The following is a 27,686-nucleotide window of genomic DNA, read 5'->3' on the forward strand; positions in this document are numbered from 1 at the left end:
GCTCGGCCGGCGGGGTGCGGGGTCGCGGTGCAGGATGAGGACCGGGCGCTGGGCCGCCGCGGGCTCCGGCGAAGACAGGGCTGGCGCGCTCGGGGGCCGCGCACCGGGCGCCGCGCTTTTACCCACCGCCGCCGCCGCTGCGCCACCCGCCCCGCCCCGCCCCGCGCACAAAGGCGCTACGGCCCAGCCCACGCCGCGCCCCGCCCCCGGCGCGGGACCAACGCGCCCTGGCTCCGGGGCCCCGTGCCCGCCTTCCGGAAGCCAGCCCGAGCCGGTGTGGCTTCTCATCATTTTAAAAAAATAATTCCCTTTTTTAACTTATCCGTGCAAAAGCAACCCGTGCCTGTAAAACTTGCAACAGCTTCAACCGGGTGACTGCTGCTGATTGGAAAACAGGAGGTAGACGTATATGTAATCTCCCTGAATTTATTACACTAATACCCCCAAAATTGGCCCTCGTGGGCATCAGCTCTTTCGTTCTGAAAATTTTAAACAACAAGAAAGCATCAAGCATCCTCCTGCCCTTCCTGAACTGTATTTCAGAGCCCCAAAATGGATGGGGAGGAAAACTTTCTTTTAGCAAAGTCCAGCTAATACATGAGAATGAATGAGACAATTCCAAAGTTATTTGGCCCCCCTCAATGGAATCATGGATTCACGCGACGATCATCAGAAAGGGATAAAACCAAGAGGCGAGGGTTTGGTGGGGAACTTGAAAACGGAGGGGCAAAAAAAAAAAAAAGAAAAAAGAAAATGGAGGGGCCAAGCCGCGAAGTCCCTGTCCCGCCAATCGATCTTAGTGCCAGGAAGTACCAGCGCCACCTGCGATGGAGTCTTGCCAAGACACGTTAAGCAGGAACCTGATGGGGCCTCTAGATCAAACCTACAGTTTACAGGAAATATGGGAGATAAGGGGAACGCAGAAGCAGCAGAAGCAACCAGCCAACTCCAGCATGTGGGGCATTCTACGAGACAGGGACCCAGTTTGTTCAATAAATAAGCGCCATAAAAGGTGAGCAGAGAGGAGGATAACTTGGTCTTAAAGCCTTAAGAGCCATAATAACCTATGCAATGCAAGGACCCTGTTTGCATCCTAAATCAAACAAATAAGCCTAACCAACATTTTTTTCAGACAACCAAGAAAATAAAACTCAATTTTTACCAATCCAAGGAATAAAAAATGCTTTCTTTTTTTTGAATTTACATTTTCTGGATTCCTGGTAAGGTTTTCATAGATGTATTGGCCATTTGAGTTACTTCTCTGTGAATTACCTAGTCATATCCTTTGCACACTTTTTTCCTGTGTTGTTTATATTTTAAAAAACTTTTTTGTAGGCCTGGTGCGGTGGCTCATGGCTGTAATCCCACCGCTTTGGGAAGCCGAGGGGGCAGATCACCTGAGATCGGGATTTCGAGACCAGCCTGACCGACATGGAGAAACCCGATCTCTACTAAAAATACAAAATGAGCCAGGCATACGGGGGTGCATGCCTGTAATCCCAGCTACTGGGGAGGCTGAGGCAGGAGAATCATTTGAACCCAGGAGGCCAAGTTTGCGGTCAGCCGAGATCGGGCCATTGCACTCCAGCCTGGGCAACAGGAGCAAAACTCCATCTCAAAAAAAACAATAAACAAAACTTTTTTTAGGTCATGTGTGTGGCTCATGCCTGCTTTGGTAGTCCAAGGCAGGATTGCTTGAGCACAGGAGTTTGAGACCAGCCTGGCCAACATAGTGAGACCTATCTCTACAAAAAATGATAATAATAATAAACTTTTTAAATTAAGGTATAACATACAGAAAAATACAAAATCATGTAAGTTTTATGAATTTTCACAAACTGAATACAGGGTAACCAGCACCCAGATGAAGAAATGACATATTACTAATTCCCCCCAAAGCCTCCTTTGCCCCCTACCATTCACTATGTCCCTCTTAAAACTTAGGGTATTCATTTTGCCTGTGTTTGAAGTTTATGTAAATGGAACCACACAGTATGAGTGTAGGGTTTGGCTTTTTTTGGTTCAACTTTATTTATTTATTTGTTGAGACAGAGTCTCACTCTGTTGCCCAGGCTGGAGTGTAGTGGCGCAATCCCAGCTCACTGCAACCTCTGATTCCTGGTTTCGAGTGATTCTCTTGCCTCAGCCTCCCGAGTAGCTGGGTTTACAGGCATATGCTCCCATACCTGTCTAATTTTGTATTTTTAGTAGAGACGGGGTTTCTCCATGTTGGTCAGGCTGGGCTCGAACTCCCGACCTCAAAGTGATCCGCCCTCCTCGGCCTCCAAAAGTGCTGGGATTACAGGTGTGAGCCACCACACCCAGCCCGTATCTGCCTTCTTTTTGCTGTCTAGGATGGTCTTTATATTTTCTGGAAGGTACAAATATAGTACAAATTACATTTTAGTAGGAAATATAGGCAAATGTACCACTACCTACTTAACGTTTCATCAACATTTCTTAAACTTTTAATTTATTTAAATAAACATTTAAAGAAGAAACTTTAGATCACTGTCATCCTAACAAAATCCATAAAAACACAGATTTGAGCCTGGGTACAGTGGCTCAGGCCCATAATCCCATCATTTTGAGAGGCCAAGGCAGACGGATAATTGAGGTCAGCAGTTTGAGACCAGCCTGGCCAACATAGTAAAACCCCATCCCTACTAAAAATACAAAAATTAGATGGGCGTGGTGGCGAGTGCCTGTAATCCCAGCTACTTGGGAGGCTGAGACAAGAAAATCGCTTGAACCCGAGGTGTGGAGGTTGCAGTAAGCGGAGACTGCTTCACTACACTCCAGCCTGAGCAATAGGGAGACTTCTGTCTCAAAAAAACAAAAACAGGCTGGGCATTGATGCTCACATCTGTAATCCCAGCACTTTGGGAGGCCAAGGCAGGCAGATCACCTGAGGTCAGGAGTTCGAGACCAGCCTGGCCAACATGGAAAAACCCTGTCTCTACTAAAAATACAAAATTAGCCGGGCGTGGTGGCACATGCCTGTAATCCCAGCTACTCGGGAGGCTGAGGCAGGAGAATCGCTTGAACCCAAGAGGCAGAGGTTGTGATGAGCTGAGATTGCACAATTGCACTCTAGCCTGGGCAATAAGAGCAAAACTCCATCTCAAAAAATAAACAAAAAACCCCACAGATTTGATATACTAATTATGATTTTTTTTAATGTCATTAAGGCCTTTGCGGTGGCTAGTGCCTATAATTCCAGCACTTCGGGAGCTTGAGACAAGCAGATCCCTTGAGCCCAGGAATTTGAGACCGGCCTAGGCAACATAGGGAGATCCCATCTCTACAAAAAAAATAGAAAAATTAGCTGGTTGTGATGGCGTGTGCCTGTGGTCCTAGCTACTTAGGAGGAGAGGTCAAGGCTGCAGTGAGCAGTGATTGCACCACTGCACTCTGGCCTGGCAGACAGGCCCAGACCTCATCTCCTTAAAAAAAAAAAAAAAGGCCGGGTGCGGTGGCTCATGCCTATAATCCCAGCACTTTGGGAGGCCGAGGCAGGCAGATCACTTGAGGTCAGGAGTGCGAGACCAGCCTGGCCAACATGGTGAAACTCTGTCTGTACTAAAATACAAAAAGTAGCTGGGCATGGTGGCGGGCGCCTGTAGTCCCAGCTACTTGGGAGGCTGAGGCAGGAGAATCATTTGATTCTGGGAGGCAGAGGTTGCAGTGAGCCGAGATTGTTCCACTACATTCCAGCCTGGGCGACAAAGGCAGACCTTGTCCCGAAAAAAGAAAAATAATGATGCATTGATTCCGAGTGCGTTACAATGTGATGCAGTAATAGGAATTTAAAGTTGTCTAATAGAGGCCTCCTTTTAGATCTTCCATCTGTCCCTGTGATGGAAATAGTTGGTGCCTTTTTAAAACTAGACAACTAATACATTTCTTGTAGGAATATCAGAAAATGCAGATGCGCAAACCAGAGTTGGGGGGAAGAAGTCTGGAGTATTGGGGGCAGGGGCATATTTTAAAAGGCAAAACACTCCCACTCCCAAGCAGCCAAATTAGTATCAGTAGATATAATTCAGATTTAAACTCAGACTACCCTAAGCGAGAAGAGCCCGAATCTGAAACCGGGGCCAGGGCTGGGATTCAGGCCCCGCCCACCTCTCTAAATAGCCCCGCCCCCGGCCCCGCCTGGCCCCGCCTCTCCTCTCAGCGCGGTTTCTCTTCCAACCCCGCCCCTCAGCGGCAGAGTCAGTTACTGTTCTCGCGATAGCGAAACCCGGAAGTCTCACGGCGGGAGTAGTCCGGGAACCCACGTGGGCTGGGCTTGTGATTGCTCTGCCTGTCCAGCCTGCCGGAGCCCCCACCGGGCCGAGGCGCCATGGGGAAGCTACGCCGGCGGTACAACCTCAAGGGGCGCCAGCAGGCGGGTCCCGGCCCCTCGAAGGATCCCTCCGAGTCGCCACTGGTGCAGCTGGAACTAGAGGGTAAGATGTCTCGGGACCGGGGCTGGATTTCGGGGACTTCCCAGGGGGTCCTGTGCCCTGCCTTCAGGACTCTGGGGTGAGGGGTCCCAGAGAGGTGGGATGGATCGTGTGCAGTGGGGGAATGGGTACCCCACCATTCCAGATGATCCAAAGGAGAGGGGCTTAGTGACAGCCTAGTTTTAACAGTGTATATGGAATACCCGGGGTTTCTCTCGCTCTCAAATAGTAACATGGAGAATTTTGCAATAAATAAATAAATAAATAAATAAGTAGTTTCATCCGTTCCCATGACTTCGATTATAATCTCTTTATAATCTCCAGGGAGCCCCAAATGTGTTTTTTTAGGCCTAGTCTTGTCTGTTCAGCTTGCAGGCTGGCTGACATTTCTCTCAGACCCCTTTTTAGTAGTAGCTCCTATTACATGCCAGGCACTATTGTAGGCACTGGAGATACACCAGAAAGGGAGATTTTTAGAAAATCCCTGAGTTTATCTGCTTATAAGAGGCGACAGGCAAACAATAACATGTAAAACATAGAAAGTTCTGTGGATACAGTGGGCAGACAAAACAGAAGAGGCCATTGGGTGAGTTGCAGCATCCCACAGAGTTGCTGGAGAAGACTTCACTGTGTTAGAGTTAAGATCTGAAGGAGGCCAGAGTGGCTGCCTGAAGTTTAGAGAAAAAACAGGGGGCCAGGGCAGGTTGGCCTGGACTGGGGTCTTGGCCAGGACTGGGGCTTTTCCTCTAAGTGAGAGGGCAGCTGTGGGAGTGTTTAGAGCAGAGGAGGACAGATGAGGGCTTATATTTTAACAGCATCACTTTAGGTGCTGTGTTGAGGAAAACCAGTAGCGATCAAAGGTAGAACCAGCAGCAGGAGGAGGTGGAGCTGATGCTTGGACCAGGGAGCAGCAGCAGGGAGGTGAGAAGTGGGTGGATTCAGGATGTGTTTGGTTTTTTTTTTTTTGAGACAGAGTCTCACTCTGTCCCTCAGGCTGGACTGCAATGGCCCACTCTCGGATCACTGCAACCTCCACCTCCCAGGTTTAAGCAATTCTCCTGCCTTAGCCTCCCAAGTAGCTGGGATTACAGGTGTGCACCACCGCACCCGGCTAATTTTTGTATTTTTAAGTAGAGGCGGGGTTTCACGATGTTGGTCAGGCTGGTCTCAAACCCCTGACCTCGTGATCTGCCTGCCTTAGCCTCCCAAAGTGCTGGGATTACAGACATGACCCATGGCACCCAGCTCAAGATATGTTTTGAAGGCTGAGCTGGCAGTATTTGTGGCCTGACTGGGCTTGTGCACAAAAACAGTGGAGGTGACAAAGAATGACTCCCAGGAGTTGAGTGGGCAGCTTGTGGGGAGGACCAAGAAGTCAGCTTAGGGTTTGGGTGGTTTGGGGCCTATTAGATATCCGGGCAGGGAGGGTAGGCAGGCAGCTGTTGACTCAGATACTCAAGAGACGCAAGTCCAGGTGGAGATACCCATTTTGGAGTCGTCAGTATGTAGATACTTATTTAAAGTCAGATGACTGAGGGCAGGAGTCCAGCCCTGGAGAAGAGGGAAATAAGGAGCCTGCAAGGGAGATGGAGCAGCCCAGAACATGTGTGGTGAGCTGCAAGAGTATAATTGTCCTGAGGCCAGGGAGAAGGACTCTCGCTGTGGGTCAGGTGCTGCTTTGGAATCAGGAAGGGAGGGAAGGACCACTGGATTTAACACCAGGAGGGCAGTGAGCACCTCAGTAGGGCTGGTTTGGAGGAGGCTGGTAGTGAAGCAGTTGTGTGGATTCAAGGATGTCCTGCAGGCCTCTGAAACTAAACATGTTCTAAAATTGAACTCATCCAGCCGCTTGTGTAAGACCCCAAGGGCCAGGCTGATTTGGCCATTAAGAAAGATTCTAGAAACAGAAAGAAGGGTCACCAGGGCTGCTGGAGGAGTTTACTTCCTTCCACCCACCAATCAGCATTCTCTTCCACACTGTTGGTGGACCTGGAAGGCAGTGAAGGTATAGGGAAGAATGTTAAGAGTGGAAATCTGGAAGTCTGAGTTCAAACCTTGGAAGTTGCACAGACAGGCTGGGCATGGTGGCTCACACCTGTAATCCCAGCATTTTAGGAGGCCAAGGCAGGCAGATCAGTTGAGGTCAGGAGTTTGAGACCAGCCTGGCCAACATGGTGAAATCCTGTCTCTACTAAAATACAAAAACTAGCCGGGCATGGTGGCGGGCACCACATGGAGAATTTGGCAGATACTCAAGAGACGGGAGCTACTCGGGAGGCTGAGGCAGGAGAATGGCTTGACTCAGGAGGCAGAGGTTGCCATGAGCCAAGATCCATGCCACTGCACTCCAGCCTGGGTGAGAGAGCCAGAATCCATATCACAAAAAAAAAAAAAAAGAATTGCATGACAGTCTGGGAGTTGAGGCAGATCCCCTAAAGTCTCTGCACCTTCGTTTTCACGTCTGCAGAATGGGGCCATTAGCACACGTTGAGGGTCCTTAATCCAATATGCTCCAAAATTCAAAAGTTTTTGAATGTCAACATGATACTCAAAGGAAATAAATGCTCATGGGACCATTCCAGATTTCAGATTTTTGGATTAGGGATGCTCAACCAGTAAATGCAATACAGATATTCCCAAATCTAAAACACATCTGGTTCCAAGCATTTCTGATCAGGGATATTTAACCTGTCGTAGCCATCCTACCTGCTATCAGGGTTTCAGAGGTGGTAATTTGGGAAAATATGTTGGTGACTGAAATGAGAATGCTTTGAAAAGTGAAGGAAGGTTACAGAGGTGGGGCGTATCCCGGGATAGGTGACAATTCTGTGACAATTATGGCAGTGACAGTTCAGGATGGCACCTCAAAGACAGCCATAGACACTGGGCTGACACTTGAAACTAGGCCATCGTAGCAGAGGGGCTGAGGTCTTTGAGACCCAGAGATTTGAGGAAAGTTATTTCTTACATCAGAACAGGATGTTTCTGGGTATCCCTGCCTTTGTCAGGGGCCAGAGGAATCTCATAAGAATATGAGTCAGATGCCAGCCAGGCGCGGTGGCTCACGCCTGGAATCCCAGCACTTTGGGAGGCTGAGGCGGGTAGATCGCGATGTCAAGAGGTCGAGACCATCCTGGCCAATGTGGTGAAACCCCATCTCTATTAAAAATACAAAAATTAGCTAGGCGTTTGGCACGTGCTTGTAGTCCCAACTACTTGGCAAGCTGAGGCGGAAGAATCACTTGAACCCGGAAGGCGGAGATTGCAGTGAGCCGAGACTGCGCCACTGTGCTCCAGCCTTGCGACAGAGCAAGACTCCTCCAAAAAAAAACAAGAATATGAGTCAGATGCCTTTTTTGAAGAGTCTTCCCAACAACCCATCTGATATCCCCATCCATTTACTTATTCTTTTTTTTTTTTTCCTTTTTTTGATACCAAGTCTCTCTCTCTCTCACCCAGGCTGGAGTGCTCACTGCAACCTCTGCCTCCTGGGTTCAAGCGATTCTCCTGCCTCAGCCTCCTGAGTAGCTGGGATTACAGGCCCTACCACTCCCAGCTAATTTTTGTATTTTTAGTAGAGATGGGTTTTCACAGTGTTGGTGAGGCTGGTCTCGAATTCCTGACCTCAGGTGATCCACCCTCCGAGTTCTCTCAAAGTGCTGGGATTACAGGCATGAGCCACTGCACGTGGCCCACTTCCTTGTTCTTAACACAATTCCTTATTCTTATCATAATGGTTCTCAGACTTTTTGGCCTGAGGATCCTTTTAGAATTCTTAAAAAATCGAGGATCCCAAAGAGTTTTTGACTGTGTGGGTTGTATCAATTGATAGTTACCGTACTGGAAATTAAAGATAGTTTTGCAACACAAAATTATAGGTGCAAGCCTGTGCTCCATTAGCCATCAGCAACAACATTATCACAATTTGGAGCCTGTAGAAAAACACCACACCACTGTCCTCTGACCCTTTCTTGTTTCCTTTTAGTTCTATTTGAGAACTACAGGATAGGGAGAAATAGGGGATAGCTTGGATTGCTTAACATTATTTCATCAAAAAGACATGTATAGCTAAAAGGGATTTGAGGAGAAAAACCAAAACATTTTTAAAAGAATTTAAAAAATATGTCAATAAACCAATTTTTTTGTAATTATCTCTTTTTTTTTTGGTTTTTGTTTTTTCTTTTCTTTCTTTCTTTTTTTTTTTTGAGACAGTCTTGCTCGTGTTGCCCAGGCTGGAATGCCATGGCTGGATCTCAGCTCACTGCAACCTCCGCCTCAAGTGATTCTCCTGCCTCAGCCTCCCTAGTGGGTGGGATTACAGGTGCATGCCACCACACCTGGCTAATTTTTGTATTTTCAGTAGAGATGGGGTTTCACCGTGTTGGCCAGGCTGATCTCAAACCCCTGACCTCAGGTGATCTGCCCGCCTCAGTCTCCCAAAGTGCTGGGATTACAGGCGTGAGCCACCGCACCCAGCCCATTGTACTTAATTAGGGTCACAAAACTGGTCCTCTTTGTAACATAAAGACGTGAAAACCAAACAGTTTATCAAAGAATCAGATACTGCCCACACAGGAACACCAGAGAGCAAACCCCAGCATCAGACGTCAGACAGACACACTTATCTGCCAAGGTCCATCCTACCTAAGATTCTGTGCTTGGTGGAGTTGAAGAGTGATATGATTACTGAATTTTTCTAAAATGGTCTGGGATTCATACTTTCAAACTATTATGTTTAGAAATAGGTATGACACAAACTTAGCCTAGTCCACTATACACTCTTTCTTTTGTTTTGAGACAGAGCCTTGTTCTGTCATCCAGGCTGGAGTGCAGTGGCGTGATCTCTGCCTCCCGGGTTCAAGCAGTTCTCGTGCCTCAGCCTCCTGTGTAGCTGAGATTACAGGTGTGTGCCATCACACCTGGCTAGCTTTTGTATTATTTATAGAGATGGGGTTTTGCCACGTTGGCCAGGTTGGTCCCCAACTCTTGGCCTCAGGTGATCTTCCCAAAGTGCTGTGATTACAGGCATGTGCCACCACGCCCAGTCCCACTGTACACATAAGAGAACATCAGGCTGGTGATGGTGACTCATACCTGTAATCCCAGCACTTAGGGAGGCTGAGGCTAGCGGATCACTTGAGGTCAGAAGTTCAAGACCAGCCTGGCCAACATAGTAAAACCCAGTCTCTACTAAAAATACAAAAATTAGTGGGCATGGTGGCGCATACCTATAATGCCAGCTACCAGGAGGCTGAGGCAGGAGAATTGCTGGAACCCAGGATGCGGAGATTGCAGTGAGCTGAGATTGCACCACTACACTCTAGCTTGGGCGACAGAGCCAGACTCTATCTCAAAAAACAAAAAGAGAACATCATAGTATTGTTTTTTTTGGGGGGTAGTTTTTTGAGACAGAGTCTCGCTCTGTCACTCAGGCTGGAGTGCAGTGGCATGATCTCGGCTCACTGTAACCTCTACCTCCCAGGTTCAAGAAATTCTCCTGCCTCAGCCTCCCAAGTAACTGGGATTACAGGCATCCACCACCACACCTGGTTAATTTTTGTATTTTTAGTAGAGACAGGGTTTCACCATGTAGGCCAGGCTGGTTTCAAACACCTGACCTCAAGTGATCCACCCTCCTCGCCTCCCAAAGGGCTGGGATTAAGGTGTGAGCCACCGCGCCAGGCCTTGAGAACATCACAGTATTGTTATGAAAACAGATTTGACCTCACAGCTCAGGAGGCCCCCATGCAGGTCAGGGGGCCTGTGGGAGGCGGGACCAGAGCCACCTCCAGGAGAATGGGGCCTTAATAAGCGTCTGTGCTCTTTCAGAAAAGGACACGTTGAAGGGAGTTGATGCAAGCAACCCGCTCGTTCTACCGGGGAAGAAGAAAAAGAAGGCCAAAGCCCCTCCCCTGTCGCAGAAGCAGAAGAAGCCTCTGACCAAGAAGGAGAGAAAAGTACTGCAGAAAATCTTAGAACAGAAGGAGAAAAAGAGCCAGGTATGCCCCACCCAGGCAGGGTCTGCCTGTGGCTCTCCAGGTAGAGAGAGATGGGGGAGTCTCTCGCCTCCTGAGGGGGTCTCTGTGGTGCAACTGATAGAACTTTCTGGAATGAGGAAAATTCCAGTGCACGGTCCGGTGCAGTAGCCACTAACCACCTACGGCTGCTGAGCACTTGAAATGCAGCTGCTATGGCAGAGGAACTGAACTCAGCTCTTCCACAGAATGTCAAACTTTTCTCCTTAATTGTTTTTTCTTCTTTTTTTAAAATTTACATTTATTTTTCTTTTCTTGTTCTGTTCTCCCCCTGCCACCCTGCCTTTTCTATCTCTACCAAACCTTAAATGTTTTACAGAGGAAAAAAGTTTGTCGTGGAAAATTCAAACACGTGCAAAGGTAAAGAGAACAGTACGATGAACCCCCATGTGCCCGTTGCCGGCTCCAACACTGCTCAGCCCCTGGTCGGTCCTGGATTATCTCAACTGCTGGTCACTTCCCCACACCTGGGTCATTTTGAAGCAAATCCCTCGTAGAATGAATCTGTGCCAGTTGCCCGGGGATGCCATACAAATGACCACAAACGGAGGGGCTTGAGACGATAGAAATTTGTTCTTTCCCAGCTTGGGAGGCCAGAAGCTGAGATCAGGACGTCGGCAGGGCAGTGCTTTCACTGGGCTCAGGGGCCCTTCCTGGCCTTGTCCTGCTCCGGGAGGCTCCAGCTTCCCTTGGCTTGTGGCTGCATCACTCCACAGAAGAGGGAGTCTCTGCCTCCCTCTTCCCTCGGCCTTTCCTCCATGTGTCTCTTCGAAGGGCGCTTCTCATTGGATTTAGGTCCCGCTCAGATATTCAGGATCGTGTAATCCTGGGAGCCTTAACATAATTACAACTACAAAAAACTGTTTTCCAAATAGGGTCACGTTCACAAGTTCTGGGATAGGAACACATCTTTGAGGGAGGCCGCCATTTAACCCACTATACGTAGCATTTTATCCATAAATATTTCAATTTGTATCTCCAAAAGTAGAGACTTTTTTTTTTGAGACGGAGTTTCACTCTTATCACCCAGGCTGGAGTGCAATGGTGTGATCTCAGCTCTCGGAAACCTCCGCCTCTCAGCTTCAAGCGATTCTCCTGCCTCCGCCTCCTGAGTAGCTGGGATTACAGACATGCTCTACCATGTGTGGCTAATTTTGTATTTTTTTTTTTTTGAGACGGAGTTTCGCTCTTGTTACCCAGGCTGGAGTGCAATGGCGCGATCTCGGCTCACCGCAACCTCCGCCTCCTGGGTTCAGGCAATTCTCCTGCCTCAGCCTCCTGAGTAGCTGGAATTACAGGCATGCACCACCATGCCCAGCTAATTTTTGTATTTTTAGTAGAGACAGGGTTTCTCCATGTTGGTGAGACTGGTCTCGAACTCCTGACCTCAGGTGATCCACCTGCCTCGGCCTCCCGAAGTGCTGGGATTACAAGCATAAACCACTGTGCCCGGCGAAGTAGAGACTTTTAAAATAGCCAGAATACCGTTAGCACACCTAATCTTTTTTTTTTAAATATCAAATATCCAGTAAATGGTTAAATTTCCTGGGTACTCCTCACCCTTCTCTTTTTTTTTCTCCCATTGTAATTTATTCGTTTGTCTTACAGAGTTTCCTGCCTTCCAGATTTTTAACACTTTATTTTAAACATGCTCCTCTGCTGTCTGAGTTTTTTTACATTAGTGTTTGGATCTGTTGTAGTGACTCTCATCTGGAACAGTTTCACCTCCCCCTCCTCCAGGGGATGTTTGGCAGTGTCTTGAGACATTTGGGGTTGTGACAACTTGGGGGTGCTGCTGGCATCTGGCAGGTGGAAGCATGGGATGCTGTTAACCGTCTACGATGCACAGAAAAACAAAACCTTATTTGGCCCCAAATGTCAACTGTGCTGAGATTGCGGAACCCTGACCTGGAGGCATCGTGAGAATCAAGTTTGGCTTTTGGCGAGGCCACTGCACGCGGGAGCTGTGTCTGCATCAGGAGGCTTGAGGGTCTGTCCCCAGCAGCCGCAGATGGGCGGTCCCCAAAGTCTTAGTAAGGGAAGACTCACTCACCTGTGAGCATGTTCTTTTTTTTTTTTTTTTTTTTTTTGAGACAGTCTTGCCCTGTCACCAGGCTGGAGTGTAGTGGTGCGATCTTGGCTCACTACAACCTCCACCTCCCGGATTCAAGCAATTCTCCTGCCTCAGCCTCCCAAGTAGCTGGGACTACAGCCAAGTGCCACCACGCCCAGTTAATTTTTGTATTTTTAGTTGAGACGGGGTTTCACTGTGTTGGCCAGGCTAGTCTTGAACTCTTGACCTCAGGTGATCCACCCACCTCAGCCTCCCAAAGTGCTGACATTGCAGGCGTGAGCCACCGCACCTGGTCAACGTGTCCTTTCTGAATCCTATGTAGGGTGCTTTCCTGCTGTGTTGTACTTTGCTGTGTGTGTTTGTGTGTGTGTGTGTGTGTGTAATACACACATAGAAGTGTGTATAAAACCTACATGTACAATTACGAGAACAATAAAGCAAAACTCAAGAAACCCTCACCCAACTGAAAGCAGCCCACTGGGTACGCCCCCTGCACACAGCATTGCTCAGGGTAGCTCGGGGACCAGTTGGCATCAGGCACACAAAGCCGCCTCCTTCCTCAGAGCGGCTAGGGAGCGTCGCTTTACGTGACTGGGCCGTGCTTCCTTCGAGTCCTGCTGATGGACATCTGGATGGGCCATCGTCTTCTACTGTGATGCCCTGCTGCAAAGAGCCTTGTTTATACAGCCCCAGATTCTGTCAAAGGGGTTAAAAAAGCCCATCCCAAGCTTGCTGTGTCTGTTGATAGAACTCCATGCAGCAATGGAATTGCAATTTGACCTCTGATTTTAAAGACTTCAGATGTTAATGGTGCTGAATTTTTTTTTCCTTTTTTTGAGGCAAAGTCTCACTCTGTCACCCAGGCTGGAGAGCAGTGGCGCAATCTCGGCTCACTGCAAACTCTGCCACCCGGGTTCAAGCAATTCTCCTGACTCAGCTTCCTGAGTAGCTGGGATTACAGGGGTGCACCAGTACATCCAGCTAATTTTTGTGTTTTTAATAGAGAACGGGTTTCACCTTGTTGATCAGGCTGGTCTGGAACTCCTGACCTCATGATCCGCCCACCTCAGCCTCCCAAAGTGCTGGGATTACAGGTGTGAGCCACAGCGCCCAGCAAGATTTTTTTTTTTTAAGAGGGAATCTTGCTCTGCTGCCCAGGCTGGAGGGGAGTGGCGCGATCTTGGCTCACTGCAACCTCCACCTCCTAGGTTCAAGCAATTCTTCTGCCTCAGCCTCTGGAATAACTGGGATTACAGGCACCCACCACTAATTTTTGTATTTTTAGTAGAGATAGGGTTTCACCATGTTGGCAAAGCTGGTCTCAAACTTCTGACCTCAGATGATCCTCCCACCTTAGCCTCCCAAAGTGCTGGGATTTTAGGCATGAGCCACTGCACCCGGCCATGATGTTGAAATTTTATTAGAGTCTCGCTTCCCTTCTTAGGAGAGGCTCGCGATGGCAGATGCATAACACACTCGTTTGCTTTCCCAGCGAGCAGAGCTGCTGCAGAAGCTGAGTGAGGTCCAGGCTTCCGAAGCCGAGATGAGACTCTTTTATACCACTTCCAAGCTGGGCACTGGGGACCGCATGTACCACACCAAAGAGTGAGTCGGCCAGTCCTTTCCTGACCCTTCCCTCCCTCCAGGGCCCCCTAGGGAGGGCCCACGGGATATGGGGTCCTCTGGGCACAGGGCATTTGAGAAAATAACTTTGTGTTGGCCTGAGCAGCTGACAATTGATTGTCATCCTAAACGCCTCCGGTGGGTAAAGGCCATCGCTGCTGCTGAACCTTCTGCGACACACAGGACAGCACAGTTTGTCACTCCAGTGAGGTCCATGTTTTCTTGTAGTGCAGAGTCCCATGTCACAGGCTCTTCCAGCTTTTGCATCACTGATTAAGCCAGAAATTGCTATTAAGTGGTCAGGGGCTGGATGTGGCCCATCGGTGGGTTTTGTTTGGTTTATGTCATGTTTTAAGGCCTGAGGGCTATTTGTCAATATGTTAGCTTCCTGGCACTGCCATAACAAATTACTGCAAACAATGGTGGCTTAGAACAACCAAGCCAGACAGGCGCTGTGGATCACGCCTGTAATCCCAGCACTTTGGGAGGCCAAGTCAGGAGGATCACCTGAGGTCAGGAGTTTGCGACCAGCCTGGTCAACATGGTGAAACTCCATCTCCACTAAAAATAAATAAAAATTAGCGGGGCACGGTGGGTTATGCCTGTAGTCCAAGCTACTCCGGAGGCTGAGGTCAGAGGATCACCTGAGCCTGGGATGTCAAAGCTACAGTGAGCCGTGATTGCACCACTGCACTCCATCCTGGGCGATAAGGTGAATTCATGTTCCCACCTAGTCCTGACTAGTTGGACGATCCGGCCACACCAGCAGTGTCCCCACCAAGCTGCTGACCCTTAAATGGACGGTGTGCCCCTCCCATCCAGTCCCACCAGGCTCCGTGGTCGCACTCAGCCTGTGCTACTCGTTTACGTGAGGCCTCCCCGGGCCTGCGAGCCCTGTTCATATGACTGTTTATCAAGTCAGACTGTCCAGGCTCTCTGCTGGGCCCTGGGGATAGAGCACAGAAGCAAAGTGCTTTCTCTTAAGGAGCTGCCAGGGTCATGGGGGAGATGCAACGGTGGGAAGTCATCAGGTGAGTGCATCTGTGTCCTGTGCTGGGAAGCACTGAACAGCAAATGAAGCAGGGAAGAGCGCAGTGGAGGGAGAAGGGGAGGTGTGGGGTCTGTGTGGCCAGGGGGTGTCCCTGCCAGGTGGCGTTTGAGCAGAGCCTTAGTGGAGTGAGAGGAGGTGTCTGCAGGAAGGGCGTTTCCGGGAGTGGAACAGCAGGTGCGAAGGCCCTGAGGCGTGGCCCTGGAGTCCTGACCTCTGGGTGTTGAAATGGGGCCTCTGTGCCTAAAGTCTCTGCTGTCTCAACAGGAAGCCTGATGAGGTGGCAGCCCTGGGCCAGGAGAAGATAAGCAGCCTCAGTGGTGCCCACCGGAAACGTCGCCGCCAGCCCTCGGCTGAGGAGGAGTCCGAGGAGGAGTCGGAGCTGGACGAGGACCCGGCTGCTGAGCCAGCTGAGGCTGGTGCGGGGACCACCGTGGCACCCCTGCCGCCAGCTCCAGCACCCAGCAGTCAGCCCGCGCCGGCTGAGATGCCTGCTCCTCCTCCTCCAGCCGCAGCCCCCGCCCTGCCCAGGGCCCCGGGCAAGCCTGCTGTCTTCATCCCTGTGAACCGCTCCCCGGAAATGCAGGTTCGCCACCCCGTGTTTGTGATTAGGAATCTAGGTTAGCAGGCAAGGGGCGCACAGAGGGCATCTTGGTGAAGTGGGGCAGGAGCACCCCCTCGCCGTGCCTCCGTGTCCCCATCTTGGAAAGGGGAGAGTGACTGCACCACCCTTGACATTGTGGCAGGGATTGGTGTGCGAGGAGGATCACAGCACAGGGCGGGTGTCTGGTGGCAGGCTCAGGGCCCTGGAGGTCGGCAGTGACAGCATCATTGCCATCACCATTGCCCTCTGACCACTGGGCCTGACCTGAGTTGCCCCATCCAGATAAGAGTTTGGGCTGGCTGGGCACAGTGGCTCACGCCTGTAATCCCAGCACTTTGGGAGGCCGAGGCAGGCAGATCACAAGGTGAGGAGTTTGAGACCACCCTGGCCAATATGGTGAAACCCCGTCTCTACTAAAAATACCAAAATTAGCTGGGCGTGGTGGCGCATGCCTAAAGTCCCAGCTACTTGGGAGGCTGAGGCAGCAGAATTGCTTGAGCCTGGGAGACATAGGTTGCAGTGAGCCGAGATCATGCCATTGCACTCTAGTTTGAGAGACAAGCAAAACTCTTGTTTCAAAAAAAATTTTTTAAAAGAGTTCGGGCAGTGCATCAGTTGATCCAAAATCAAGTGCCGATTCCACCGCTTTCCAGCTTACTTCCTGCACCTCATTTTCTTTGTCTGTAAAATGAGGGTACTCTGGCTACTGAAGGGGCTCCCCTCTCAGTGCCTCAGTTTCCTTCCTGGTACAACGAGGGTCTCACTGGGTTGTGATGACAATGAAAGGGCTTGGGGCATGGAAAGCCCACAGCCCACGTAGGAACTCTGGAGCCCTAGAGGTGTCATCTGGTGGTAAGGTGGGTGTATGACATCACCTAGAAGTAAACCTGTCATGTGAAGCCACTGGCACTTGGCGGTCATTTGCTGGAGCAGTCAGCTTAGCCTGATGAAGACTTAAAGAGGCAGAAGAATATACCGAGAAGCAGGATTGCGATTCTGTTAAACGGCCGACGATGACACATCTAGGGCTCCGGAGTTCCTACGTGGGCTGTGGGCTGGCCTCCTCCATGCCCTGTCTCTACCATCCCTTGGGACTTCAGTTCCTGCTTTTCTTTGTGAATTTTTTCCTATTCGTGTTCCTAAGCAGTCCGTACCGTAGGTTTGCCTGTATTTAAAAGTGGCATCGTGTCATTTACGTTACTCCACGGTTTGCTTTTTGTTACTCAGCATTATACTCTGGGATATATCCATGTTCACGCAGATCGCTGAGGTTCATTTACCTTTTCCCCACTGCTATTGAGTATTCCACGGTGTGAATATAGCACAGGATAAACATTCCGTTGCTAAATATCTGGTCGTTTGAGCTTTTTGCTGTTATCTTCGCTGTGGTTGTTGTTGTTTGTTCGTTTATTTTTGAGACAGGGTCTCACTGCGTGAGTGGCGTGATCTCAGCGGACTGCAGCCTCCGGCTCAAGGGCTCCTCCTGCCTCGCCCTCCCAAGGAGCCTGAGACTATAGGCACGTGCTAGTATCCTTGACTAATTTTGTATTTTTTAATAGAGACAGGGTTTTGCCATGTTGCCAGGCTGGTCTTGAACTCCTGAGCTCAGGCAGTCTGCCCACCCTGGCCTCCCAGGGTAAGCACTGCGCCCAGCCTTCGCTGCTGTTTTAAACGTTCTTGTCCCTCTCGCATAAGCACATGTGCAGAAGTTTCTCTTGGGCAGTGTTTGCATATGAGGTCATAGCCATCTTTGGGTCATGAATTGAGTAGTTTTTCCTTTTCTTCTCTTTTCTTTTTTTTTTTTGAGACAGTGTCTTGTTCTGTTGCCCAGGCTGGAGTGCAGTACAGTATGCAATCACGGTTCACTGCAGCCTCTACCTCCTGGGCTCAAGCAGTCTTCCCACCTCAGCCTCATGAGTAGGTGGGACTACAGATGTGTGCCACCATGCCTGGCTAACTTTTTTATTTTTTGTAGAGATAGGGTTTGGCTATGTTGCCCAGGCTGGTCTCAAGCAATCGTCTCCCTTGGCCTCTCAAGTCACTGGGATTACAGGTGTCATCCATCATGCCTGGCCTCATTTTTTTTTTAAACAAATGGAATAGAATAGAAATAGAGCAAAATTAAGAATATGAGCTTGTTGGCCGGGCGTGGTGGCTCATGCCTGTAATCCCAGCACTTTGGGAGGCCAAGGCAGGCGGATCACCTGAGGTCAGGATTCAAGACCAGCCTGGCCAACATGGCGAAACCCTGTCTCTACTAAAAATACAAAAATTAGCTGGGCATGGTAGCAGTTGCCTATAATCCCTGCTACCCGGGAGGTTGAGGCAGGAGAATCACTTGAACCTGGGAGGCAGAGGTTTCAGTGAGCTGAGATAGCACCACTGCATACACATTAGGGTGAGCTATGCTTCACAGTTCCATGTATGATACCTACATGTGCCTGTGTGTGTACTGAGTCATGATATAAAATGTTTCTTTCCATGAGTCATAGGAAAAGAATGTAGAAGCCCCTGCTCTGGCACGTGTACCGGGAGAGGAGCCGCAGGGCCACACATCCTTGACTTTGAGAATATTTGCACCAGATTGTTTATCGAAGTGGCTGTGCCATTAATTGAGACTCCTGCCAGCAAGAGCCAACGGTTCCCATGTCTCTGAGAGACTGCTCTGCCCCAGCCGAGCTGTGCCAGGGATGTCAGGCCTGGTGTCCTGAAGGATTCGGTCCCTGTCTCTGTCTCTCCTGGGCCATGGCTCCTGGTCCCCTCCCCAGCTGCCAAGGCCTCCATTCCCCAGCAGGCACATCTGTTCACCACCCGCATGGCGGCTGCCACCTTCCTGGAGATCCTGTCACTGTCTGTAGTCTGGCTGTTCCCTAAGTGCTGACTCGCTCTCCTTCCAGGAAGAACGGCTGAAGCTCCCGATTCTGTCTGAAGAACAAGTGATCATGGAGGCCGTGGCCGAGCACCCCATCATCCTCGTGTGTGGCGAGACCGGCAGTGGGAAGACCACACAGGTGCCTCAGTTTCTCTACGAAGCAGGCTATAGCAGGTAGGGGCTGGACACAGGGTTCTCTGTGGGTCCCTGGGTGACACTGGAGATGCCCCAAAAGTCTATAAGAGCCTGGGCTCCCCGGGATCTGATCCTGGATCAGCCCTGTGCATGCCGTGTGACTTCAGACAAGCTACTTAACTTCTCTGGGCCCCAGCTGTGAGATAGGAATAATAGCACCTACTTCACAAGGTTGTCATGTGGATTAAGTGTGTGGACTGTGTAGCACACTTAGTTCCTGATGTCCCTGACACATAGAGCTATGTGCTTTTTCTTTTTTTTTTTTTTTTTTTGAGACAAAGTCTTAACTCTGTCACCCTGGCTGGAGTGCAATGCGTGATCTCTGCTCACTGCAACCTCTGCCTCCCGGGTTCAAGTGGTTCTCCTGCCTTAGCCTCCTGAGTAGCTGGGATTACAGGCGTGTGCCATCACGCCTGAGTAATATTTTTTGTATATTTTTAGTAGAGATGGGGTTTCACCATGTTACTCAGGCTGGTCTCGACCTCCTGACCTCATGATCCGCCCACCTCAGCCTCCCTAAGTGCTGTGATTACAAGCGTGAGCCAGCATGCCTGGCTTTTTTTTTTTTTAGACAGTCTCGCTGTATCACCCAGGCTAGAGTGCAGTGGCGCAATCTCTGCTTACTGCAACCTCTACTTCCCAGGTTCAAGCAATTCTCCTACGTCAGCCTCCTTAGTAGGTAGGATTACAGGCGTCTGCCACCACACCTGGCTAATTTTTGTATTTTTAGTAGAGACGGGGTTTCACCATGGTGATCAGGCTGGTCTCGAACTCCTGACCTCATGATCCGCCCACCTCAGCCTCCCAAAGTGCTGGGATTACAGGTGTGAGCTACCACGCCCAGCCAGTGCTAACTGTTTTCACTGCTTAGCCTCCTGTTGGCACTTTTGACCTATGTGTGTTGGGGTCCCCAAGACCACGCACAGGTTCAGTGATTGATGGGGGACTCCCAGGACTCGCCATCCTGCGCATGGCTATGGTGTATTACAGCAAAGGTTGCAGTTGGCAGAGGGCAGTGGCACCTGGGGAGGCCCAGCTCCCGATTCCAGAGTCCCCTCCTGGTGGACTCACACAGGGTGCGCTTGATTCTCCAGTAACCACCTGTGACCACACAGGACATGTCCTCCACCAGGGAAGCTTGTTAGAGACTCAGGGCCCACGGCTGTTACTGGGGTCGCCTAAGCCCGCCCTGCCTGGCAGGAATGAAAGCCTAGATGCCAAGAAAGAACATAGGTGTTCGGCATAAACCACCCTGTTTGCGCAAACGGCCTGGCGCAAGTGGGCCCCGCACTTACAGGAAGTGGAGGGAGCTCTCCTGTTGTCTAGGTTCAGGCACTAGCGAGGCCAGCCCCTCCAGCAGCCTTTTGAGGGAGAGCAGCCCCAGGCCTGTGATGTTAGTGTTTGCATAGATCTGGGACCAGCCACCCATCGGCTTTGCGGGTTCCTGTGTCTGGAGGAGCTTATGCTTGACCGGAGCAAACAGAGCTCCTGGCCTGATTCCCCGAGGCCCCGTTCCTTCTAGCGGCCGCCTGGTATCCGCTGCACCGTGAATGTCGAACTGTTTTCTGTGTGTGGCTGACGTTTGGGCTGTTCCCTTTGCTGTTAAAAGTGGTGCAACCTGGCATTGTTTCCGATGCTGCCTGGGCGAGCGCCAAGTCAGGACGTGGAATCTCGCTGTGGAACTGCGTGAGGCTCTGGGCTGTGCAGGTGGGGCCGAGCTCTGTTGATAGCCTTGTTCTTCCTCCCCCAGCGAAGACAGCATCATCGGCATCACGGAGCCCCGCCGAGTGGCTGCCATGGCCATGTCCCAGCGAGTGGCCAAAGAGATGAATCTGTCGCAGCGGTGAGAGCTCTACTTCCTGGGGAGGGCTACGGGGTGGTCCTGTGGCCTTGCCCAGACGTGGGATGTCCAGGAGGAGGTGAGTGGCGTCTGTGCCGAGGGTGCTGGGTGGAGTGTCGCCTCTGCATGGAGCACCGGGAATCACTGTGGGAGAGAGCTTTCCAGGACCTGCCCAAGCAGCAGCCCTCCAAGCAGGCCCTCGGCTTACACCCTGCACAGTGTGCTGAGGGGACAGAGTGGCCCGTCCAAGGGGCTCGTGCACAGAGCAGGGGGTCATATGCAGGCAGTCACGGAGTTAGTACCTAGCATTGCCAAGTTATTCTAAAGCTCAAGGTTCTAAAGTACCAAGCCTTCTGGCAGTACGTCTGCAGGACTTGCTTTAGAAAGCGATCTTGAACACGCAGGTGCAGCACGTGCTTTACAGTGGCTGGGAGCATGTGTTGATAAGGCAGAGGCCTGTGTCTAACACGTCCAACATGGCCTGAAATGCAGAAGGCACAAGAGAGTGCAGAGTGAGAGCCTGCCTCATCTGCCCACTCATCAGATGTTACTGGGCAGCGCCTAGTGTGCCTGGCCCGTCTGGGGCACTCAGGACATGCTGGTGGACTAGATAGAACCACCGGCCCCCCAGGTCAGCAGGGCATCAGGGACTTGTGTTTGTAGGTTAGGCTGGGAAGACACTAAAGCAGGGACGGAGTACTCTGTCGGGGGAGGGGGCCCTTCTCACCCAATGCCCTGCCTTCCTCTCCTGGTGGCAGCCACCACTGCCCGTTTCCTGCACATTCTTCTGGACGATTCTGTACATAGTCAGTGTGCATCAAAATAAAAAAGCTGCCTCATCCTCTCTTTAACTTGTTAAATATTATAAAAATTGGGGGCATATGCATAAGAAGAAAGGATAGTGTCATGAGCCCCCAGGTAACCAAGACGCAATTGTAATAATTGTCAACTCCTGGCCTACCCTGCTGGGTCTGCACTCTCCTCCTGGCCCCCCTCCCTACCAATGTTTAGAAGCAAATCTTAGATACCTTATTTTATCCTCAATATTTCCCTGTACAGATCTGAGAGATGAGGACTGATTTTTTTGTTTTGAGACAGAGTCTTCCTTTGTCATGCAGGCTGGAGTTCAGTGGCATGATCTCTGCTCACTATAACCTCCACCTCCCGAGCTCAAGCGATTTTCCTGCCTCAGCCTCCCGAGTAGCTGGGATTACAGGCATGTACTACCACACTCAACTAATTTTTTGTATTTTTAGTAGAGATGGGGTTTCACAGTGTTAGCCAGGATGGTCTTGATCACCTAACTTTGTGATTGTGTGCCTCAGGCTCCCAAAGTGCTGGGACTATGGGTGTGAGCCATCACACCTGGCCCAGGCTAATTTTTAAATTAAGACAAAGACTTTTTGGCCAGATGTGGTGGCTTACGCCTGTAATCCCAGCACTTTAGGAGGCCGAGGTGGGCAGATTATGAGATCAGGCATTCAAGACCAGCCTGGCCAACATGGTGAAACCCCATCTCTACTAAAAAACTACAGAAAAATTAGCTGGGCATGGTGGTGTGCGCCTGTAATCTCAGCTACTCCGGAGTCTGAAGCAGGGGAATCACTTGAACCCGGGAGGCAGAGGTCGCAGTGAGCTGAGATCGCACCATTGCACTCCAGCCTGGGCAACAGAGCAAGACTCCATCTCAATTAAAAAAAAAAAAAAACCCAAACAACTTTTTATGAAACACACACGGCTGCAGTACCCCATCATAGCTACCATGTCTGTGACGTCTCCACAACACACTCCAGTCCGTGTTCCAGTCTCCCCAGCATTTTCCAGTACAGCGGTTGTCCGAGGCGGGCCTGGCTGGGGTGTTTGGGGCCTGACTCCTCCATTGGCCTTAACAGCTCCTTCCCCTTCCCTTCCGAAACCAGGATTTTGGAGGGGGAGAGTGGACTGGGAGATGTCTGGGCCGTCTTTCAGGTTGGTGGTGGGCCCTGGCCTCGAGCGACCAGCCTGCCGCACTGCCTGCCTCGTAGTGGCCACCTGGCAACAGCCCCAGCAGCCTCGGCTCTGCCCTAACCGAAGTCTGTCCACGCAGGGTCGTCTCCTACCAGATCCGGTATGAAGGAAATGTGACCGAGGAGACCAGAATCAAGTTCATGACAGATGGTGTGCTGCTCAAAGAAATCCAGAAGGTTGGTTGCGGGTCCTGGCTCACAGAGCAAAGCCAGTGGGCACGGGGGCAGGGTGCTACGATGTCACCTGGGAAATGACCAGCCGGCACTCCTACTGTGCCGCTGTGTGACTTCCGGCGAGTCACTCAGCCTCTCCAAGCTCAGTTTCTTGATAAGTGTGTTGGTGCATTCTTCAGAGAATCATTTTGAAGTGGAGGTGTGGGATGCATGCTAACAGCTTAGCACAGTGTCAAATACCTAGTAGGTGTTCGTGAAATGTGACCTTGTATTTTTATTATGACTGGGGTCACCGAGTTCATGCATTGCCCGGGGTGTACTGAGCGCCTGTGGCATGCAGGCTTTGCCCTGCAGTGGACCCAGACGCAGCCCCATCTTGGGAACTTCAAGTCCAGCTGCGTTTGGGAAGGGGCAGCAGCAGATGTGGGATGGGGGTTCCGCCTCAGGCTGAGGAACAGGGGAGGGGCCGCTGGCTGGGCCTTGCCCTTGAGCAGGGGTGCATCTTTACAGTCCCTGATCACAGAAGCTGTGCCCCAAGGACATTCCGTTTGTACGTCAGAACCCCAGCTGCTGCCTCCCCAGCCAGTCCACTTGGGCCTTAGGGAAGCCCCACACACTTCCTAGGGAGCCGGCCATCGAGTCAAGTGGGGGCACGCATGTCCGGAGAGCATGCAGGGCCTGGGTGGGGGACTGCTGTCCGGTGAAGGGGTTGTGCGTGCTTTGTGCTGGCTGGGACGGCCCCTCAGGCGGGGCCAGTCTTGAGGATGGCAAAGGTGATTCCAGCCCTCCTGGCTCTGAGGCCACTGGGATTCCCGGGTGTGGCAGTGGATGTGGTTTTGGTCTGGATGTGGTTTTGGTGTGGCACCTGCTCTCCGACTTCCCACAGCCCCAGCCCGAATCTCCTGTCCATTTCCCACCTGCCCTCCTACTCTGCGGGCACCCGAGTTGGGCAGGTCAGCTCTGATGAAGAGCAGCTGCCCCTCCTGTAACGCTGTCTCAAGCAGGAGTGCTGGGAGGTGAAGCATCCCGAGGGGCTCAGGCTGGGAGGGGGCCTCACCCCTGCGCCTCCCCCAGGACTTCCTGCTGCTGCGGTACAAGGTGGTGATCATCGACGAGGCCCACGAGAGGAGCGTGTACACGGACATCCTCATCGGCCTCCTGTCCCGCATCGTGTCTCTCCGAGCCAAGGTAGCGCGGGAGGCGGAGTGCTGGGGAGCCCCAAGCCCTGGGCGCCCCCAGCTGTGTCAGGGCCTTAGGCTCCCTTTGCCTGTTCCCTGCTGCACCTGCTGCCGAAAGCAGGTCCCTGAGATCAAGGCCCTGTGCCAGGGCTGTGAACCTTGGAGTAGCCCCTGTGTGGTCCCCTCCCCATCGCCCAGCACCAGCCTCATAAACTGTTGTCCGTCCCCCACCCAAAGCAAGAGGCTCAGGCACAGTGTTGGCACCTGGCCAGGCCCACTGGGGCTGGGTGACAAGGCCGCTGGGCCTCTGGGATCAGCAGAGCAGGTGGGCCTGTCCAGCTAAGAGTCAGGCTCCTGGAGCTCTGAGAGGGGCCCCCCAGGGCCTCTTTCACTGTTTCCCTGCCCCAACCTGACACAGGCCTGCTGAGTGGGGGACCATCCTGGGCCGGGGCGCCATGCAGTAGGCCTGTCCCACCCTTCCGGTGGCGAGAGAGGCCTGCACTCCACATGTGCCACGAGCCTGGCCACGTTCAAGGCCCTGAACATCGTGGCCCTGAACATCAACAGTGAACGAGACGCCGTGTGCAGGCGTCTAGCAGGTTCCTGCCCTCCTGGGGCTTCCATTTCAGCAAGGGCAGCAGGCAGGACACAGACTCAGAGTCTGTGAGCCAGTGACGGACAGAGCCAGGGGCAGTGGAGGCAGGGTGCAGGGCTATCGAGGGCCTCACCCAAAAGGTGACCTCTGAGCTGGAGGGGAGGGCTGAGTGAGGGAGGGGCGCGCAGCGTGCACGGCAGATTGAGGAGCCGTCGGACTGAAGGAGAGCAGTGCAGAGGCCCTGAGGCGGGCATCTGCCTGGTGCCTTTTTTCTTTTGGTAACAAGCTTTATTGGGCTATTTTTCACATTTCCTATCATTCATCCAGTGGAATGGACAATTCAGTGGTTTTTAGTCCATTCACAGAGTGTGCAGCCGTCACCACAGTCAGTTTTACCTGTCGTTACTCATCCAAAAAGAAACCCTAGGCCGGGCGCAGGGGCTCATGCCTGTAATCCCAGCACTTTGGGAGGCTGAGGTGAGCAGATCACCAGGTCAGGAGTTCGAAACCAACCTGGCCAACATAGTGAAACCTTGTCTCTATTAAAAGCATAAAAATTAGCCAAGCGTGGTGGCGCATGCCTGTAATCCCAGATACTCGGGAAGCTGAGGCAGGAGAATCGCTTGAACCCAGGGAGTGGAGCTTGCAGTGAGCCGAGATCACACCATTGCACTCCAACCTGGGTGACAGTGTGACTTTGTCTGAAAAACAGAAACAAACCCTGTACCTTTTACGATTTTCTGTGGTGGTGGTTTTTGTTTTCGAGGAAGGGTCTTATTGTCCCCAAGGCTGGAGTGCAGTGGTGCAGTCACAGCTCACTGCAACCCCAACCTTCTAGGCTTAAGGAGTCCTTTCGCCTCAGCCTCCCACGTAGCTGGACCATGGTCACTTGTGTGTAACCGTTTGCAGATGATGTCCCACAGCATGGCGAAATTCCATGGGACTTCCCCACCGGTGGTGTCAGAGCTTCCAGGATGTGGAATCCTGCCAACACCTGTCATTTGCCATTGTTGTTATTCTAGACGTGGATGGAAAGTGATATCTCACTGTGGTCTTGGTTCATGTCTTTGGGGGCCATCAGGGTGTCTAGAATGGCCAAGCAGAGAGGGCGATGTGGGGTCAGGAAGGCACAGGGGTGGGGCAGACAGGGACAGTCATTAGGGCAAGAGAGGGGCCCGTGCTGGGTTCCACGCCTCCCGCCTTACCTCTCCTTCACGGAGGCGCTCTCACAACTCCTTAGCTTCTGGGTTTGGGGTTAGAAGCAAAGGCAGCAAGGGCTTGAAGCAGAGCTCACCATGAGGCTGTCAGGCATTGCTGAGCGAGCTGGGGACCAAGGGGCCCCCCACAGACCTGAGAATCAGGCAGCTCCTCCCTGAGCCCCCAGAACCAACAGCCGCTGAATCTCAGTGTCAGGTGGGAGCTGGGTCGGGTGGCCCCAGTCTCAACCCTCCTGCCTCGTATTCCACCATGGAAACCTGACTTGGAAGGACCCCCTGGAACAAGCCACTGCCCTGAGAATGGCAGACCCCACTGTCGGCTCACTTTCTTTGGCATCCAGAAAGGGGCAGCGGGTGGTGGCTGGAGGGGAACGGGACGGGCAGCAGAGCCTCCCCATGCCGTTTTTCCGGGCTTCAGACCCTCCTGTGGTCCTGGGGCCATGGTCACCGAGCCTGTCCTCCCACAGAGGAAGCTGCCACTGAAGCTGCTCATCATGTCAGCCACACTGCGGGTGGAGGACTTCACCCAGAACCCGAGGCTCTTCGCCAAGCCACCCCCAGTCATCAAGGTAACACAGGGTCTCAGGTCCTCTGTGGGCTTGGACGGTGCGATGATGCCCCAGTGTCGGGAGCCTCCTGAAAGATCTCACTTGGTCACGTGGGGGAGTGACAGCAGCTTGGAGGGCGTCTTGGAAACCTTGATTCTGGGTGATGGGGAAAGGGAAGGCAGCCCTGGGCCGAAGTCACTCCCCACGCCTTCCTGGGCATCCCACAGGTGGAATCCAGGCAGTTCCCAGTGACCGTGCACTTCAACAAGCGGACGCCTCTGGAAGACTACAGCGGGGAGTGCTTCCGGAAGGTCTGCAAGATCCACCGCATGCTGCCCGCAGGTGAGGCCCTGGCTGGGAGCCTTCGAGAGCAGCCTCCCTGCCTAGACACTCGCTGAAGGCACAGGGTGGGAGGGCCCATCTCCCGAGCGGCTCAGAGCAGTCCCTTTTCCCTGCCAGGCCTCGGCTTCCTCACTGGCTCTAGAGTGTTCACGACACCTGTCCTGCCTCATTCCACCCAAAATACTATGAGGTCTCAGCCGCTTCCAGAGGGTGGAGTTTGCCATCTGTCCCTATCTGATAAGCGGAAAAACCCACGGGGTGCAGGCCGGTGCTGGCAGGTGACCATAGACACTGAGGCACTGCGGGGGAACAGGCACGTCCCCCGAGAGTCAGGGATCCCCTTCACAGTCTAGCCTTGTCCACATCACAGCCGCTCCATTACCTGCCTCGTGTTACTGAAATGGACGTGACCCTTTCTATGTGAATAGATCGTGATCGCTTCCAGCCAGAGACTCTTATTTATTTATTTATTATTATTGTTTTTTTTTTTTTTTTTGAGACAGAGTCTCACTTTGTCGCCAGGTGCCAGGCTGGAGTGTGGTGGTGCAATCTTGGGTCACTGCAACCTCCACCTCCCGGATTCAAGCAATTCTCCTGCCTCAGCCTCCTGAGTAGCTGGGGCTACAGACGCACGCCACCACGCCCAGCTAATTTTTTTGTATTTTTTAGTAGAGACAGGGTTTCACCATGTTGACCAGGATGGTCTCGATCTCTTAACTTCGTGATCTGCCCACCTTGGCCTCCCAAAGTGCTGGTATTACAGGTGTGAGCCACCAAGCCCGGCCTTATTTATTTATTGAGGTGGAGTTTTACTCTTGCTAGGCTGGAGTACAATAACAAGATCTCAGCTCACTGCAACCTCTGCCTCTTGAAGTCAAGCAATT

General features: G+C 51.8%; 1 protein-coding gene across 1 annotated transcript in view; it reads left to right on the forward strand.

The window, feature by feature from the left end:
• The first annotated feature begins 4,272 nt into the window (after nt 1-4,272).
• Nucleotides 4,273-27,686, forward strand: part of DHX37 (DEAH-box helicase 37) — a 46,705-nt gene continuing 23,291 nt past the window's right edge. The window contains exons 1-10 of the mRNA XM_064379582.1: nt 4,273-4,454; nt 10,281-10,450; nt 14,053-14,165; nt 15,499-15,817; nt 18,733-18,881; nt 20,653-20,745; nt 22,829-22,925; nt 23,997-24,110; nt 26,380-26,481; nt 26,688-26,802. Coding sequence (XP_064235652.1) covers nt 4,349-4,454; nt 10,281-10,450; nt 14,053-14,165; nt 15,499-15,817; nt 18,733-18,881; nt 20,653-20,745; nt 22,829-22,925; nt 23,997-24,110; nt 26,380-26,481; nt 26,688-26,802 — 1,378 coding nt within the window. The 5' untranslated portion in view covers nt 4,273-4,348. The remainder of the gene's footprint in view (nt 4,455-10,280; nt 10,451-14,052; nt 14,166-15,498; nt 15,818-18,732; nt 18,882-20,652; nt 20,746-22,828; nt 22,926-23,996; nt 24,111-26,379; nt 26,482-26,687; nt 26,803-27,686) is intronic.

This window comes from Aotus nancymaae, unplaced genomic scaffold, assembly GCF_030222135.1.
Source record: "Aotus nancymaae isolate 86718 unplaced genomic scaffold, 86718_ANA_hifiasm-v0.15.2.pri h1tg000021l, whole genome shotgun sequence".
Lineage (NCBI taxonomy): Eukaryota > Metazoa > Chordata > Mammalia > Primates > Aotidae > Aotus > Aotus nancymaae.